Here is a 14,772-nt window from a genome sequence, read left to right as displayed (position 1 = left end):
AAATCATCAGTCATGTCTTCTGCTAAGTCCAGTTTAGCAGAAGACAAACCTGATAAAACCTTGCCTTGAGTTCTTAATTATAGATACTTTATTTCTCTGTTTTACAGTGTTCATTTGATTTTGTTTTTTAATAGATTCCAACCAGTTTTGTGGTAAAATTCTTTACCCTTCTGCTTATTTACTTTATCCGTATTTTCCTTTTGGGTATGTGTATTTACTTGAAAAATGAAAGATTTTCAAATTTATTTTAAATAAAAGTTTCCAAAAAATAATAGTTTGTAGAGAATATTTTATTTAAAAAACAAAAAAGTAATTGAGATTTATACCACCATATTTTAAACATGTTTTAAAAGTAAAAGTCTACTTAAATAAACTATAATCCTGGAATTTAATAACTATGTAGTCACCTTTTAAGTATAATTATGTGGGTTCAATTGAATTCATGTTAGAAAAACATACCTTGAATTCTTTAAATTGTCTGGTTACAACTTGTAGCTGTAATATCTTCAAATTACAGGTAAAAAAGAAGATAGCAATAAGTAACATCTTTTTTCAAAATAAAAAAAAAAGTGTTCCTTTCTTTCTTGACTATATTAATCTTATTTATTTAAAGGCCTTGACTGCTAACTCCAATATTTGGGTTTCCTAAGGGTCTGCTTTTATTGTCTGTTTTTCCTCTTGATTATCAGTTCTGTGGTCTATATTCAAAAAATTCTTATTGTGCATAAGACATTGAAAAGAATCTTAGTGGCACTAGGAAATATTACTTTCCACCAGACAGGAACCCTTCTCTGTTTGGTTAAGAGAGGTGGGGAGCTGAACACTTGAATTTAAGGAATTAAGCTGGGTCACTCCGGACTGCAATCCTGAAACGGCTCAACCCTGTCATCCTTGATAGAGGGTGATTCCCAGGGCTTTCAGTTGAGAACTTCAAAGGCAGTCTGTCTCCTTAGACTTGAAAGACTGTCAGGAGTCAGCTCTGCCCTTCCAAGGCTTTCAGCTTAGTTCTTTAACCTGCTGCTTCATGTGGATTCAAAATTTGCTAAATATCTTGAGGAGATACTAGCCAAGTATTGTCTCCCGTTTTGTCACTTTAACTTTGAAGAACACCCAAATACCTACAGTATTCTTTGTCCCCACCTGCTGAAACCTTGCATTTTGAGGTCCCTCAAGGATGTAGTTATGTCTGTCCAGCCTCACATGACCACTGTGGATTCTCTTTCCTTACTGATAGCCATGCCCTAATCTTAAGTCCATGTCCAGAATCAGTAAATGTACCAAAGGCAAAAAAAAAAAAAGCACCTGATTGTTGACTCCCTCTGAACATTCTCCCCTTGCTAGGTTATTAGTTCAGGTAATGAATACTTTAAGAAATATTTTTGTAAATTATTGGACTTTGTTAGTCTTCAACATGTGTCGACCTGCCACTCTGTACTATATCTTACTCGAAAGCAGAATTTGTACAGTTGTTGTCAGGTATCACATGTTCTTGCTTCTAGGTTTAGAATTGTCACTGCCTCAAAGAGCCCCAGTATAAAGTAGGTAAGACACGTGCACAAGTAATGCAGCCTGTCACTGTAATAGAGGTGCATATAGTGGTAGGAGAAAGGAGACAAATATGAAATAGCACCATCTTTTTAGAAGTTGTATAATTTTACGTGATTATTGTTTAGCATTCAGGGGGTGAATCAAGAGTGAAGAAGTTGGTGAGATAGGCAGGGCCTAAAGGCAGAGGGTCCTATAAGCTATGGTAAAATGTGTCTGTACTTTCATCAGGCTGTGGGAAAGTAGTTGAAGAATTTTAACCATGGAGAAGAGTGATCAGAAAGATCACATGTCAGTTTGAAATGTGGATTCAAGAAGGGCAGGCACAGGATACAAGGGACCCGAGAGGAAACTGTTGCAGTCAGTGCAGTGTGACACGTGGAGTTACCATCAGTGGCGAAATGGAGGGAGTGGTGGGATCAAGAGGGAGGTAAAAGAAAGCAGAGATTCTAAGGTTCCCGGCTGGAGTGAGGACCGTAAATCACAAAGGAAATATAATAGAAAAAGCAGACGAGTTCAGTTTTGGACAGTGTGTGTTCCCATTTCATCAGTGCTGTTATAGTTTTTGTCATATCATCTGAGGACATAGTTTGGACTACCACTTTGGGGCCCCCAAGTTATCTTCATGAAACTCTTAAAGTGAATAAGAGAGACACAGAGCCCCAGGCTATTGTCCACACACCAGAGACAAGAGACCCTTAGATTTTGTTTGTTTTATGTATTGAGTTTCCACTTAAACATTTTATTTGAAGAAGATTTTTCCCTGCTAAAAGAAAAAAAAATTACCATTTTTTCCTTTTTCACTCATCTTCCCATCTTGGATCTCTGTTTTGTTTGAATAGCGCCCATTCTCAGGCATCTTCTCTAGAAAAACATATGGGTGATTCTTTCTCTAAATCCTTGCATGTTGTTCTTCCACCTTGACAGGTGAATGTCTTAGCCGTTCATAGGGTTTAGAGGCCACAACACTTCATTTATGATCAGCAGGTGCTATTCCACTGTCTTCTAGGATCCATGGTTGAAGAGGAAGAGTTCAAAGTCAGTCTCTTTTGCTTTCCTAAGTTATTTGTTTCTTCCTGAACATATTTATGATTTTTCTCTTCATCTTTAGAGTTCGGGAATTTTACTTGAAATCAACTAAGTGTGTATCCTTCAGGCTTTTCAATATCCAGATAAATCTTTTGACAACTAAGGGAAATGTTTCAGGTGTTTGTTTGCCTTAGCTCCTCCATCTGTTCCTTTTCCCCTTCCAAATTCCCAGTTATTTACACTTGCTTCTCCCAGATCTGTCCCACAGTTCCCAGCTTTTTATATTCCTGCTCAGAGTTTTATGAAAGGTCTACTGGATCTTCCAGGTCATTCAGTGGGTCTCAACAATTAACCATCTTCATCTTCTATTTCATCAGTTGAACTCTTTTGGTATGGAAACTCATATGTTTTTAATTCTAAGAAATTTGTCTGTCCCATAATTGAACTTCTTTAATTGGTCTTTTTAGTCAAATTCTTCTCTGCCTCTTTTAGTGGTTCTGTTAATTGAAGATTGACCACCTAGAGGAGTGCTGAAATACTCTTCCTACTTTGGACTGCTGGGTCCCATTAAGCAGTTATCATTCTTTCCCACTCATTAGTCCAGTGATACCTTGTGCAGGGGAGATGGCATAGCAGCCTCTGGATCATCAGTGTGTGATCTGGTGCCCATAACAAGCTTTGTGGCATCCACACATGGCAGTTTCCTAACCTGCAATAAGGAGGATTTGAGCTTCTTCCTTTCTCTGACTTCTCGGGTGCCGGGTTTCTGTTCTCGTGACTAAAAGGCTCAGGGGTCACTCCAGTTAAACTGGGCTGACTGGGCTGCACGAAATAACCACACAAGAGACACAAATACCTTTTTCTTTGGGGTTGCTGTGACGGCTCCTCTGACCTTAAGGGTCTGCAGAAAGAGAGAGAGAGAGAGAGCACTTGCTGACCCCTTTTATTGAGGAGAAGCTATTCAAATGAGGCAAGGGGTCAGGTTTCAGGGGGCTGAGTCTGTCTTCATGATGTCCACTGTCAGCAGGTTGACTGACACCTGGGTAGGCCACACCCAAGGGCACAGTAAGAGAAGGGGACACACACAAGGCACTTCCATGGAAGATTCTATCCTAAACAGGGCAAGGGGTTATATTACAAAAGAACAGGTGAGCATAGCTTCACCCATGGGGCTGTAGCAAGATACACCCATTTCTGTGACTGAGCGCCTCAGCACCCAGCTGGGGAGTGTAACTCAGTCACCCGTAAGGTTGGCCTCCCACACTCGGGGACACAGAGACCAGGAGATTTCTTCTCAAGAAGCCACACAGAGGCCAGCAGTGCCCTTCCTCACAGGGGTCCGTGTAGCTCAGTGGACCAGACTCTCTAGGGTTTAAAGAGTCCCATTTGTGCCCTAGAGATCCCTGTTGATGGAGAGAGGAAGAAACCCAACTCTAGGTTTCTTTGGACTGAGCAGGTCTTGGCCCACACCCACCAGTTACTACCTGCCTGCAAGTCCTATAACCACTGGGACCAAGAGCACTATTGAGTTGTGGGTAGACTGGCAACAGCAACTTTCTTTTTTTTTTTTTTTTTTGTAGTTGGACATAATACCTTTATTTCACTTATTTATTTTTATGTGGTGCTGAGGATAAAACCCAGGATCTCACACATGCGAGGCTAGCACTCTACCACTGAACCACAACCCCAGCCCCAAGGTGTAGTCTTCCTTTAAAAGTATTATCACTTTATTCACATTTCACATTCACCAGCATGTCTTCTGCTGTGGTGAATAAAGTTTTATTTTTTATTAAAAGCTTTTCTACATTATTCACATTTGTAGGGCTATTCTCCATTGTGAGTTCTGTTGTGGTGAATAAGGCCTGTTTTATTGCTAAAAGCTTTGCAACATTCCTTATATTTGTAAGGCTTCTCTCCAATGTAAATGCTTATGTGGCAAATAAGGGGTAAAATTTGAGTAAAAACTTTGTCACATACTTGCATTTGTGAGGCTTCTCTCCAGTGTGAGTTCTGTTGTGGCAAATAAGGTATGATTTTTGACTAAACGCTTTGCCACATTCTTTACATTTATAAGGCTTCTCTCTAGTGTGAGTTCTGATGTGGCAAATAAAGCCTATTTTTTGAGTAAAAGCTTTGCCACATTCTTTACATTTGTAGGGCTTCTCTCCAGTGAGTTCTGCTATGGTGAATAAGGTCTATTTTTTTTACCAAAAGCTTTGCCACATTCTTTATATTTGTAGGGCTTCTCTCCACTCTGATTTCTGCTGTGGCAAATAAGGTTTTATTTGTCACCAAAAGCTTTGCCACATTCTGTACATTTGTAGGGCTTCTCTCCACTATGAGTTCTGCTGTGACAAATAAGGTATGATTTTTGACCAAAAGTTTTGCCACAATCTTTACATTTTTAGGGCTTCTCTCCAGTGTGAGTTCTGATGTGGCAATTAAGGTCTGATTTTTTTACCAAAAGCTTTGCCACAATCTTTACATTTGTAGGGCTTCTCTCCATTGTGGGTTCCTCTGTGGTAAATAAGACTTTTTTTTTTACTAAAAGCTTTGCCACAATCTTTACATTTGTAGGGCTTCTCTCCAGTGTGAGTTCTCCTGTGCCGAATAAGTTGTGATTTTTGACAAAAAGCTTTGCCATATTCTGTACATTTGTAGGGCTTCTCTCCAGTGTGATTTCTGCTATGGTAAATAAGGTCTGATTTTGACCAAAAACTTTGCCACAATCTTTACATTTTTAGGGCTTCTCTCCATTGTGGGTTCCTCTGTGGTAAATAAGACTTTTTTTTTTTTTTTTTTTTTTTTTTACTAAAAGCTTTGCAACATTCTTTATATTTGTAGGGCTTCTCTCCAGTATAAATTATCTGGTGATGAACTAGGCCTGATTTTTTATATGATTTCTGGTATTCACTCTCACTTGTAGTTTTCCATATTTTCTTTTGTGGGAAATAGTCAAGATCACCACTTCTATATTTTGCACTTATCACTTTATGAAATATATGTTTTAGGCTCTTTTCTGGTGAATATTCTTGGATATGATTAGGAGTCATGGCCAAGAAGGCCAAGTTTCTATAGTTCTCTAGCATCACATCTCTGTATAAATATTTCTGAGCAGGCTGAAGGCATTCCCACTCCTCTTCAGTAAAATCAATGGCTATATCCATAAATGTTAACAGTTCCATCCAGTCTCAGGATTTCATTGCACACTCATCATTTACTGTATTTTTAGGAACCATGTGTCCTCTCTATAAATCACAAAGTACCCAAACACTTGAAGTCCAAGGGCATGGCTCAATACAATATACATCTTGGAAGAGATAAATAATAATAATTTCCTGGTTCTCAGGAGTAGGGCTTCTTGGGATCCTCAGTTCCTGCACAGCAGAACAACCTGTGACTCTGAAGTGTGAGACATTTCCTGGCTCTCAGGGTTCTCCGCGTTCTCCCTGTGGTTTGTTTTCAGATTCTGCATAGCACAGACACCTGGGCTCCGGATCCAGGACAGAAGCCTACAAAATGCAGCAGCAACTTTCTTAACATCATCTTTTCAGAAGCCATAGCAAGCAGAGAAAAAAAGAGAAAGACCCCCAGACTAGATGATCTATAAACCTCCATCCAGGGCCAACATTTTAGGTTATACACACTTATAGGTTATACACAGCTTCAGCTCAATCCTCCATACCCTTGAGCCACACGTTAAAGCTTCCCAGCAAGCCCTGCTTCCCCAGAGGGAATAGGAGACTTTTCTTTCCTCAAGTCCTGTGTTAATCCCCTTTCTGTTCACGGTCAGTCCATGACTTTAAATTTCTCCTCACAGACAAAAGAAAGACTCGGGTATTAAGTTGCTCAGCTTCTGCTTCTACCTATAAACTCATCTCCTTTGCCTTCCTTTTTTCCATCCTGCAGGAATCTCTTCTCCCAGAATTTCTGTGATAGTGTACCCTCCTGGTTTCCCCATCCCTCTAGGTACTCCCATCTGTTTTTGCATTGCCTTCAGTCTCACCCAGCCCTGATCCTTATTCTGTATTCCCAGTTGCCAGGGGGTCTTTTCATTGCGTAAAGTTGATCATATAAGCCACCCACACTAAAAAACCTCTCAATGACAAGAACAGGCAAAAGGACTCTCTCATCATAGAAGTCAGGATTGTGGTGGGAATAGGAATTGATGCACAAGGGCCTGGGGGAAACTTCTTGATGCTAGAAATATTCTCTGAATTGCTTTGGGTAGTGCTTCCATGGGTCTGTACATAATTTACTGAGCGTTACATTAAGGCAGCATGTTTTATGCTATGTATTCCTCAACTTTAACAAGATAAAACTTTCAATGCTCTGTCACCATCACAGTTAAAACCCAAACTCCTTAGACTAGCCCACGGGTTCCTGTTCATTCCTCCCCTAAGTTGTGTTCAAGCATCATCTTTCTGTGAATCCCATCCTGGCTTTTGCAGGGATATGATTCCTCCACACGCCCTGAGGATCCCACACTGAAGTCTATTCTAATCCTTAAGAGACTCTCATAACTGTGTGTTTACTTCCCTCACTCGACTGGAGGCTTCTGAAAATAGCACCTGTCTCATTTCAGTTTTTTTCCTCCCCTAGTGTCTTGGGCAGTGACTGACACATAGGCTCCCTTAAATGCCTGTTGAATGAATGAATACAAGTTCACTTCATATTTGCTTTGAGCTTGACCCTCTTTATCAAATCATTCCTTCCTCCAGCCTACAGGATGTTCCCTCGGTGAGAGGAAGATTCGCACAATGGCAGTTTTTGATACTCCTGAGGAGGCCTTTGGTGTCTTACGTCCAGTTTGTGTTCAGCTCACAAAGACACAGACAGTGGAAAATGTGGAACATCTGCAGACACAATTACAAGCCGTGAGCGACAGTGCCCTACAGGAACTTCAGCAGTATGTCCTCTTCCCCTTGCGATTTACCCTGAGGACCCCAGGTCCCAAGAGGGAGAGCTTGATCCAGAGCGTGGTAGAGTGCCTCACATTTGTCCTTTCTTCAACATGCGTGAAAGAGCAAGAGCTTCTCCAGGAACTCTTTTCAGAACTTTCTGCCTGTCTGTATTCGCCCAATTCCCAAAAACCTGCAGCTGTGTCAGAGGAGTTGAAATTGGCTGTGATCCGGGGACTTAGCACCTTAATGCACTCGGCTTATGGGGACATCATTCTGACTTTTTATGAGCCCTCCATTCTTCCTCGATTAGGATTTGCTGTGTCTTTGCTGTTGGGCTTGGCAGAACAGGAGAAATCAAAGCAAATTAAAATTGCTTCCTTAAAATGTTTACAAGTTCTACTCTTGCAATGTGATTGTCAAGACCATCCAAGGTCCTTGGATGAGACTGAGCAACAGCAGCTGGGGGATTTGTTTGCTTCTTTTTTACCTGGAATCTCAACTGCACTGACGAGAGTTATTACAGGAGACTTTAAACAAGGCCACAGCATCGTTGTATCTTCCCTAAAGATCTTTTACAAGACAGTGGGCTTCGTTATGGCTGATGAACAACTCAGGAGAATCTCGAAGGTCCCAGCAAAACCTGCAGTGGGGCACAGAGTTGCAGAGCTAATGGTTCATAGGGAAACAGATTGGGTAAAAAATACTGGTGACAAATTGGCAATCCTTATTAAAAAGATAACCGAGTATGTTTCAGTTCACCCACACTGGAAGGTGAGGTTGGAACTGGTAGAACTTGTGGAGGTCCTTCTTTTGAAGTGCAGTCAGTCACTGATTGAGTCTGCTGGTCCCCTCCTGAAGGCTTTAGTGGGACTAGTAAATGATGAGAGTCCTGAAGTCCAATCCAAGTGCAGTAAAGTTCTGAGACATTTTGCAGATCAGAAAGTAGTAGTGGGCAACAGAGCCCTTGCTGACATCTTGTCAGAAAGTTTACATTCCCTTGCCACATCTCTTCCTCGCCTAATGAACTCCCAGGATGATCAAGGCAAATTCTCCACTCTCTCCTTGTTTCTTGGTTATCTGAAACTCTTGGGCCCAAAAGTAAACTTTGTTCTCAACTCTGTGGCCCATCTCCAGCGCCTTGCCAAAGCACTCATCCAAGTTCTAGAGCTAGATGTGGCTGACATTAAAATTGTGGAAGAGCGGCGTTGGAATGCTGAAGACCTGAATGTTTCCCCAAATGCCTCATCTGTGCAACCATGGAACCAAGTCCAGAGGAGATATTTCAGATTCTTCACTGATGAGAGAGTGTTCTTGCTCTTACGGCAGGTTTGTCAGCTTCTTGGTTATTATGGGAACCTTTATTTACTTGTGGATCACTTTATGGAACTGTACCACGAATCTGTGGTTTACCGGAAGCAAGCCGCCATGATCCTTAATGAACTGGTTACAGGGGCTGCTGGACTGGAGGTGGAGGATCTGCATGAAAAACATACTGAAATGAGCCCAGAGGAACTGAGAGGGATTGTGACATCTATACTTGAAGAATATACAAGCCAAGAAAACTGGTATTTGGTTACCTGTATTGAAACTGAAGAGGGAGAGGAGCTAATGAAGCAGCCAGGCCTCCAGGCCATCACATCCAATGTACACACCCACCAAGTTCTGTCTTCTCCAGCCTTCTCAAAGCCAGGTCCCACTATCTGCTCCTTGAACAGCAACATCTGGCAAATATGCATCCAGTTGGAAGGAATTGGCCAGTTTGCATACGCACTAGGAAAAGACTTTCGTTTGCTCTTGATGTCAGCCCTCTATCCAGTATTGGAGAAAGCTGGAGACCAAACCCTGCTCATTAGTCAGGTGGCTACCAGTACCATGGTAGACATTTGCCATGCTTGTGGCTATGACTCCCTGCAGCACCTGATCAATCAAAATTCAGATTATTTGGTGAATGGCATCTCTTTAAATCTGCGCCATCTAGCTCTGCACCCTCATACTCCAAAGGTCTTGGAAGTCATGCTGCGGAACTCAGATGCTAGCCTGCTTCCTTTGGTAGCAGATGTGGTTCAAGATGTCTTGGTCACCCTGGACCAATTTTACGATAAGAGAGCTGCTTCCTTTGTCAGCGTCCTGCACGCTCTGCTGGCAGCATTAGGTACATTGAAAGCCCGTTTTAATGCTGATTTGGGGGATAGGACTCAATATCCTAGTTTGCCTGGTCTTATTGTTTCAGTGTTTATGGTTATGCAATGAAGGACCTTTGAAAGGTTGTCTCTTTAACAGCTCTTTGAAAGAGCCACATGTTATGATGGGGTTCCAGTGTTTATTTTTTATACTTTCAATAATCTATCAATTATTGAGCTCCCGCTCTGAGCCAGGGATATAAACCCTATAAGCTAAATATAAACATTTTTATTTCACAAAAAACCCAAGGCTCAGTGAGATCCTATTTAGCTAGGGTCACACGACTAATAAGGGATAAAAATCAGGATTTATGACAATTGTATTCTTTCCAATACACCAAATTGCTACTGCTGATATTTAGTGTTAGCAGTATCTATGCTAATGGAGAACAGAAATAGCATGAATAATTTAGTCCACAGATGGCTAAAACAATACTGTTCAATAAAACTTTCTGTGATGATGGTACTACTCTATATCTTTTCTGTCTGATACAATAGCCACTAGCCACACGTGGCTAGTACTACTGGGAAATTGAATTTTTAATTTTGTTTAATAACTACACATAGCTGGTATGGTGACACATGCCCACAATCTCAGTGACTGAGAAAGCTGAGGCAGGAGGATTGCAAGTTTGAGGCCAGCCTTAGCCACTTAGCCAGACCCTATCTCAAAAAATAACAAGGGCTGGGGATGTAGCTCAGTGGGTTTCATCACCTGTACCACAGAAATAATAAATTATAGTTACGCATAGTCAGAGCAGACCTAAGAATTCCCTTTTAACCTTTTAATTGAGTGAGTTGGTTTGCAGTTTTCTTCCCACAGATGTTATAGGGTGCCTATTGGAAATGTTAGCTACCGTTAGAATGGCAAAATTTTGGACTACAAGAAAAAGAATCCCTCAACTGGACAGTCAGTCTTTGAAGGAAAAAACAATGAGCTGCAGTGCCTTTTATCCAGAGAGCATATCTGCATATTTATTCCAGTACTGCTGATAGCTTCTGAGGCAAGTGGAAAGGTCTTTGATCTCATTTTGGTGGATGAAACGCCAAGGCCATGTAAGAGACTTTCTCATGGAAAGTAACTGGGGCAGGGACTGTGCTCTGCCCCTAGGTAATGCTATTTCCAGTGTTCGTTCATTCATGAACATTTATATACAGCATAAATGTTCTCTTATTAACAATAAAAAGTGTTTGCCAAGTGTCAGATACTGTGCTAAGTAATGAGAATACAGCTCTGGACAAGATGAATAAACTCAACACCATCCTGCTACTGCAAGGGGATGATAAACAAATCCTTAAACAAGCTCACTGCGGACTGTGATAAGCACTGTGAAGGAAGCAGCTCCTGGATGCAGGAGAGTACCAGAGACAGGCTGCTTTAGGTGGAGTGGTCAGGGAGGACCTGTCAAAGTGACATGACACTAAAACTGACATGACTAAACCTGAAGGATGAGGAGAACCCATCAGTACATACAGGGCTGTCATGAGGTTTATATGATTTGTAAGAATATTGAGGCAAAGGGAACAGCAGGTGTGAAGCCTAGAGGAAAGAAGAGGATTAGGGTATTTGAGAATAGAAAAGAGGTCATTGTGGAGAGAGTGGTACAAGGTGCAGTTTGGAAAGGAGGGCAAATTCTTCCAGGCCTCTTAGGCCAAGGAAAGGAATTTGGACTTGACTTTGCAGTCATTCACAGTCTTACATGATGGCCCAGGCCAGCCCTCATGGAGCTGCCTCTTGGGACTGGCTGGCTGCAAAGCTGCTCGGACAACCGCAGACTGGGACCAGCTCCTGGGGCCACATAAACCCCAGCTTCACTGCCTTGGGGAACTACACTGCGGTTCAGTTTGAGTTTTAAACAGGCCTATGAAATATATCCTCCTGAGAGGTTTCTCATTTGGGTCTTGAAAATTGAATTGCTTTAGATTGCTTGATGTCTTTGGACATATCTAAAGAAGGAAAGTCAAATCCTGTGTAGTGCCTTTTTTTTTCTTAGTTGAGGTGGAGGAAGGAGGGTATCCCCTGCAGAAGGGAAAATGAAGATGATCAAGATTGGCTCTGGAGCATTGTAAGAGAATAAGCAAAACTGGAGATAACATTTCTGCAAGTCTTGAAATAGCCAAGAATACACTTGAATTTTGAATAGTAAGTAGTGGAGTTGGTACCATCACTCACAAGTCAAAGTAGCATTTGGTGCTAGCATTGGAATTTTTCCTCAGTTGTCTAACTGCTGGCCTCTCTTTGAAGACGAAAGTGGCAGTGTGCTCTCACAGAACTTCTGAAAGGTCTTAAAAGAACCCAGTACATGTTTTAGGAAACATGTGCACGATACACCGTGCGGTGCCTGCACTGACTAAAAGGCAATAGGTGCCATAGAGAGGGCAAGAGCCAGCAGAAGATCACTGCCTACCCACAGCTAATGATGGGCTGACTATTCATCATAGGAAAAGGCAGAATAGCTTGGAAAATGAGAAAATGTTAATGACAGATACTCCAGAACCTGGAGATTGTGCCATATCCACCCACACAGGGCCGCTCATTCTTTTTACGGATGCCTTGTATCCTGCTGTGTGGATGCACCATTCTTTTTTTTTTAATATTTATTTTTTAGGTGTAGATGGACACAACACAATGCCTTTATTTTTATGTGTGCTGAGGATTGAACCTGGGTCCCGCCCAAGCTAGGCGAATCCCAGCCCTTGCACCATTCTTTATTTAACCACCCCTTTCTTAGGAGATGTTTGATGGTTTCTAATTTTTTGCCACCACACACACATACACACACACACACATGTTGCAGCGGATATCTTTATAGGTGAATATATCAGTAGGGTAAATTCCTGAAAGAAGTGCTAGTTTAAAGGATATTACAGTTAGATTTTTGATTGAGAGTATCAAATTGCTCTCCTAAGAGGTTGTACCAATTTAAACTCCATCAGCGATGTAAAAGAGTGCCAATTTTGCCACGCCCTCACCCACACTGTATATTACCACGCTTTTGATCTCTGCTAATCCAATAGGAGAAAAATGGTACCTTATTGTAGTTTTAATTTGCATTAAGAGTGAGGTTGAGCTTCTTTTCGTATGTTTAAAAGCCATTAGTGAGCCAAGACATTTTAACATCTGGCACTAGCCTAGAATCTAGAAATAATCTTTGCAGTGAGTCCTGTCCTGGCCATATAAATGCTGGGTCCAGGCTTTAACTATTTAGGAACCAATCCCTTTGAATGCACTTAATATCTGATTTACACCTGGGAATGGGCCATTGAAGAGATGTCAAAATTGATTCTTCTAGATAGGAACCTCCAAATACTGGATCGAAGGCCCTCGTTTCAAGTTCTTGCTCTGTGCTCCTTGGCCTGTCATCTCCATCTGCTGTCACTCTGGCCCTGTGCAAATGCTCCTTGATGAAAAGGAGATTAGCAGGTGCTAAAGGCCATCCCAGTCTCTTTCCCTGCTGTCTGCAGAAGGCAGGCCCTGGGCCACAGCAGAGATTCTCAGGCGATGGGATTTTTGTTGTTATTTTATTAAGCATTAGGTCTTTTTTGAAATTAAGCCTTTGAGGGACCTTAATATTTAAAAAATGGTTGAAATTAGAATTGCTCTGGTTGAAGAAGAAATGGAGACCCCAAGAACCACCACCACCACCTTTAACGTGGAAAAATTGTGTCCTCTCTGTTGTGATTCCTGGGACATCAAGGCACGATATGAAAACCCCTGGAGTCAGTGATGTTTAAGGTTGGTTCTGTGATAATACATCAGATGTATTAGAGCATCACTGAAGAAGGGAAGGCTTTGGAGAACAATGGCCAGCCTTCTAAGGCAGTTGATATTGGAAATACAGGTGAGACTGCCCGTTCTCAAGGTGCTGTGGAGCCTGTCTTTACTACTGAACAGTATGTCCTGTACTCAGAATTTTGTCACTTGTACATGTTTTCCAATCTTGTGTGTTTTTTTCAATCAGCATATATTTTGAGCATCCACCCTATGCTAGCCATGTTAGAGTAGTGTCTAGGGGAGAGTCAGATGCCAGGCAGTACACACAAAGTAAACTCATGGTTACCTGCCATGATGAGTTGATATGAAGGGAAAGACATGGTGCTAGGGAAGAGATTGAGTAAGTGATCTGAGTTAGAGTGAGGAGTGAAGGGATGGCTTTACTGGGCAAGTTCTAATTATACTGAGATGAAAAGTGATTTCAAATTAGAGGTAAGGTTAAGGGGGAAGTGAAGTATTTCGAACAGCAATGACATGCACAGTTTCTCATGGAGGAAAATGCTTGATACATTGGAAGAACTGGAATGTAGTTATCAGGTAACCGGAATGGTAGAAAATGATGTAGAGACAGGCCCTAGATGTGGGGGGCTATGCAGGCCATGGCAAAGAGTTTATTCTACTTATAAATTACTAATGCCTATTATTATTAATGATCATTACAATACTATTTACATACAGCTCAGTGGTTCCCAGACACAGGAGATATGGGGCAACTCCAAGAGCAAAGTTTAGAGGCGGAGGGAAGTCATTCATGCCAAACAGCAGCACCTCTTGAGAACAGCACTACAGCGGAGGACATTGAACAGTTTGTGCTGAACTACCTCAAAGAGAAGGATGTGGCAGAGGGAAATGTCTCAGCTTTTGACAATGAAGAAGGTAACTACTATTTATTTTGCCTTAACTAGTTCTTTCTCTTTGAAACAAATTATTGTAAAAATAATGAAACGTCATTCCAGAAAGTTTGAAAATAATCACTCATAAGCTCACTATACTAATATAGCCATTCTCCTTTTTCTGTGTGATCTTTTTCCATTCTGTTTTATTATAAACCATAATTCATAGGTGATGGCAGCCACAGTTTTGGTTTGTTTTCAGTGCTAGGGTTGGAACCCAAGGCATGGTGCATGCTAGGCGAGCTCTTCCACCGAGCTAGGCCCTCAAATCCCTGCAGCCATAGTTTAAATGCAGCATACACTTTTTGCATCTAGTTATATGCAATGCTCCATGTTGCTATGGAGTTTTCATAATTAATGTTTTAATAGCTGCTGCTAAGTATCCATTCCCCCTTGGGAAGTTGAGGTTGTTTCGCTTTCTCTGTAATAAATAGAGCTGCAGTGCA

General features: G+C 41.5%; 1 protein-coding gene across 1 annotated transcript in view; it reads left to right on the top strand.

Annotated features, from left to right (window-relative positions):
• The window catches only part of Tti1 (TELO2 interacting protein 1), a 50,146-nt gene that overhangs the window by 14,309 nt on the left and 21,065 nt on the right, over positions 1 to 14,772 (top strand). The window contains exons 2-3 of the mRNA XM_026383255.2: positions 7,296 to 9,630; positions 14,112 to 14,309. Of these exons, the coding sequence (XP_026239040.1) occupies positions 7,335 to 9,630; positions 14,112 to 14,309 (2,494 nt within the window). The 5' untranslated portion in view covers positions 7,296 to 7,334. The remainder of the gene's footprint in view (positions 1 to 7,295; positions 9,631 to 14,111; positions 14,310 to 14,772) is intronic.

This window comes from Urocitellus parryii, chromosome 6 (assembly GCF_045843805.1).
Source record: "Urocitellus parryii isolate mUroPar1 chromosome 6, mUroPar1.hap1, whole genome shotgun sequence".
Lineage (NCBI taxonomy): Eukaryota > Metazoa > Chordata > Mammalia > Rodentia > Sciuridae > Urocitellus > Urocitellus parryii.
This window is presented reverse-complemented; position numbering and strand designations above follow the sequence as displayed.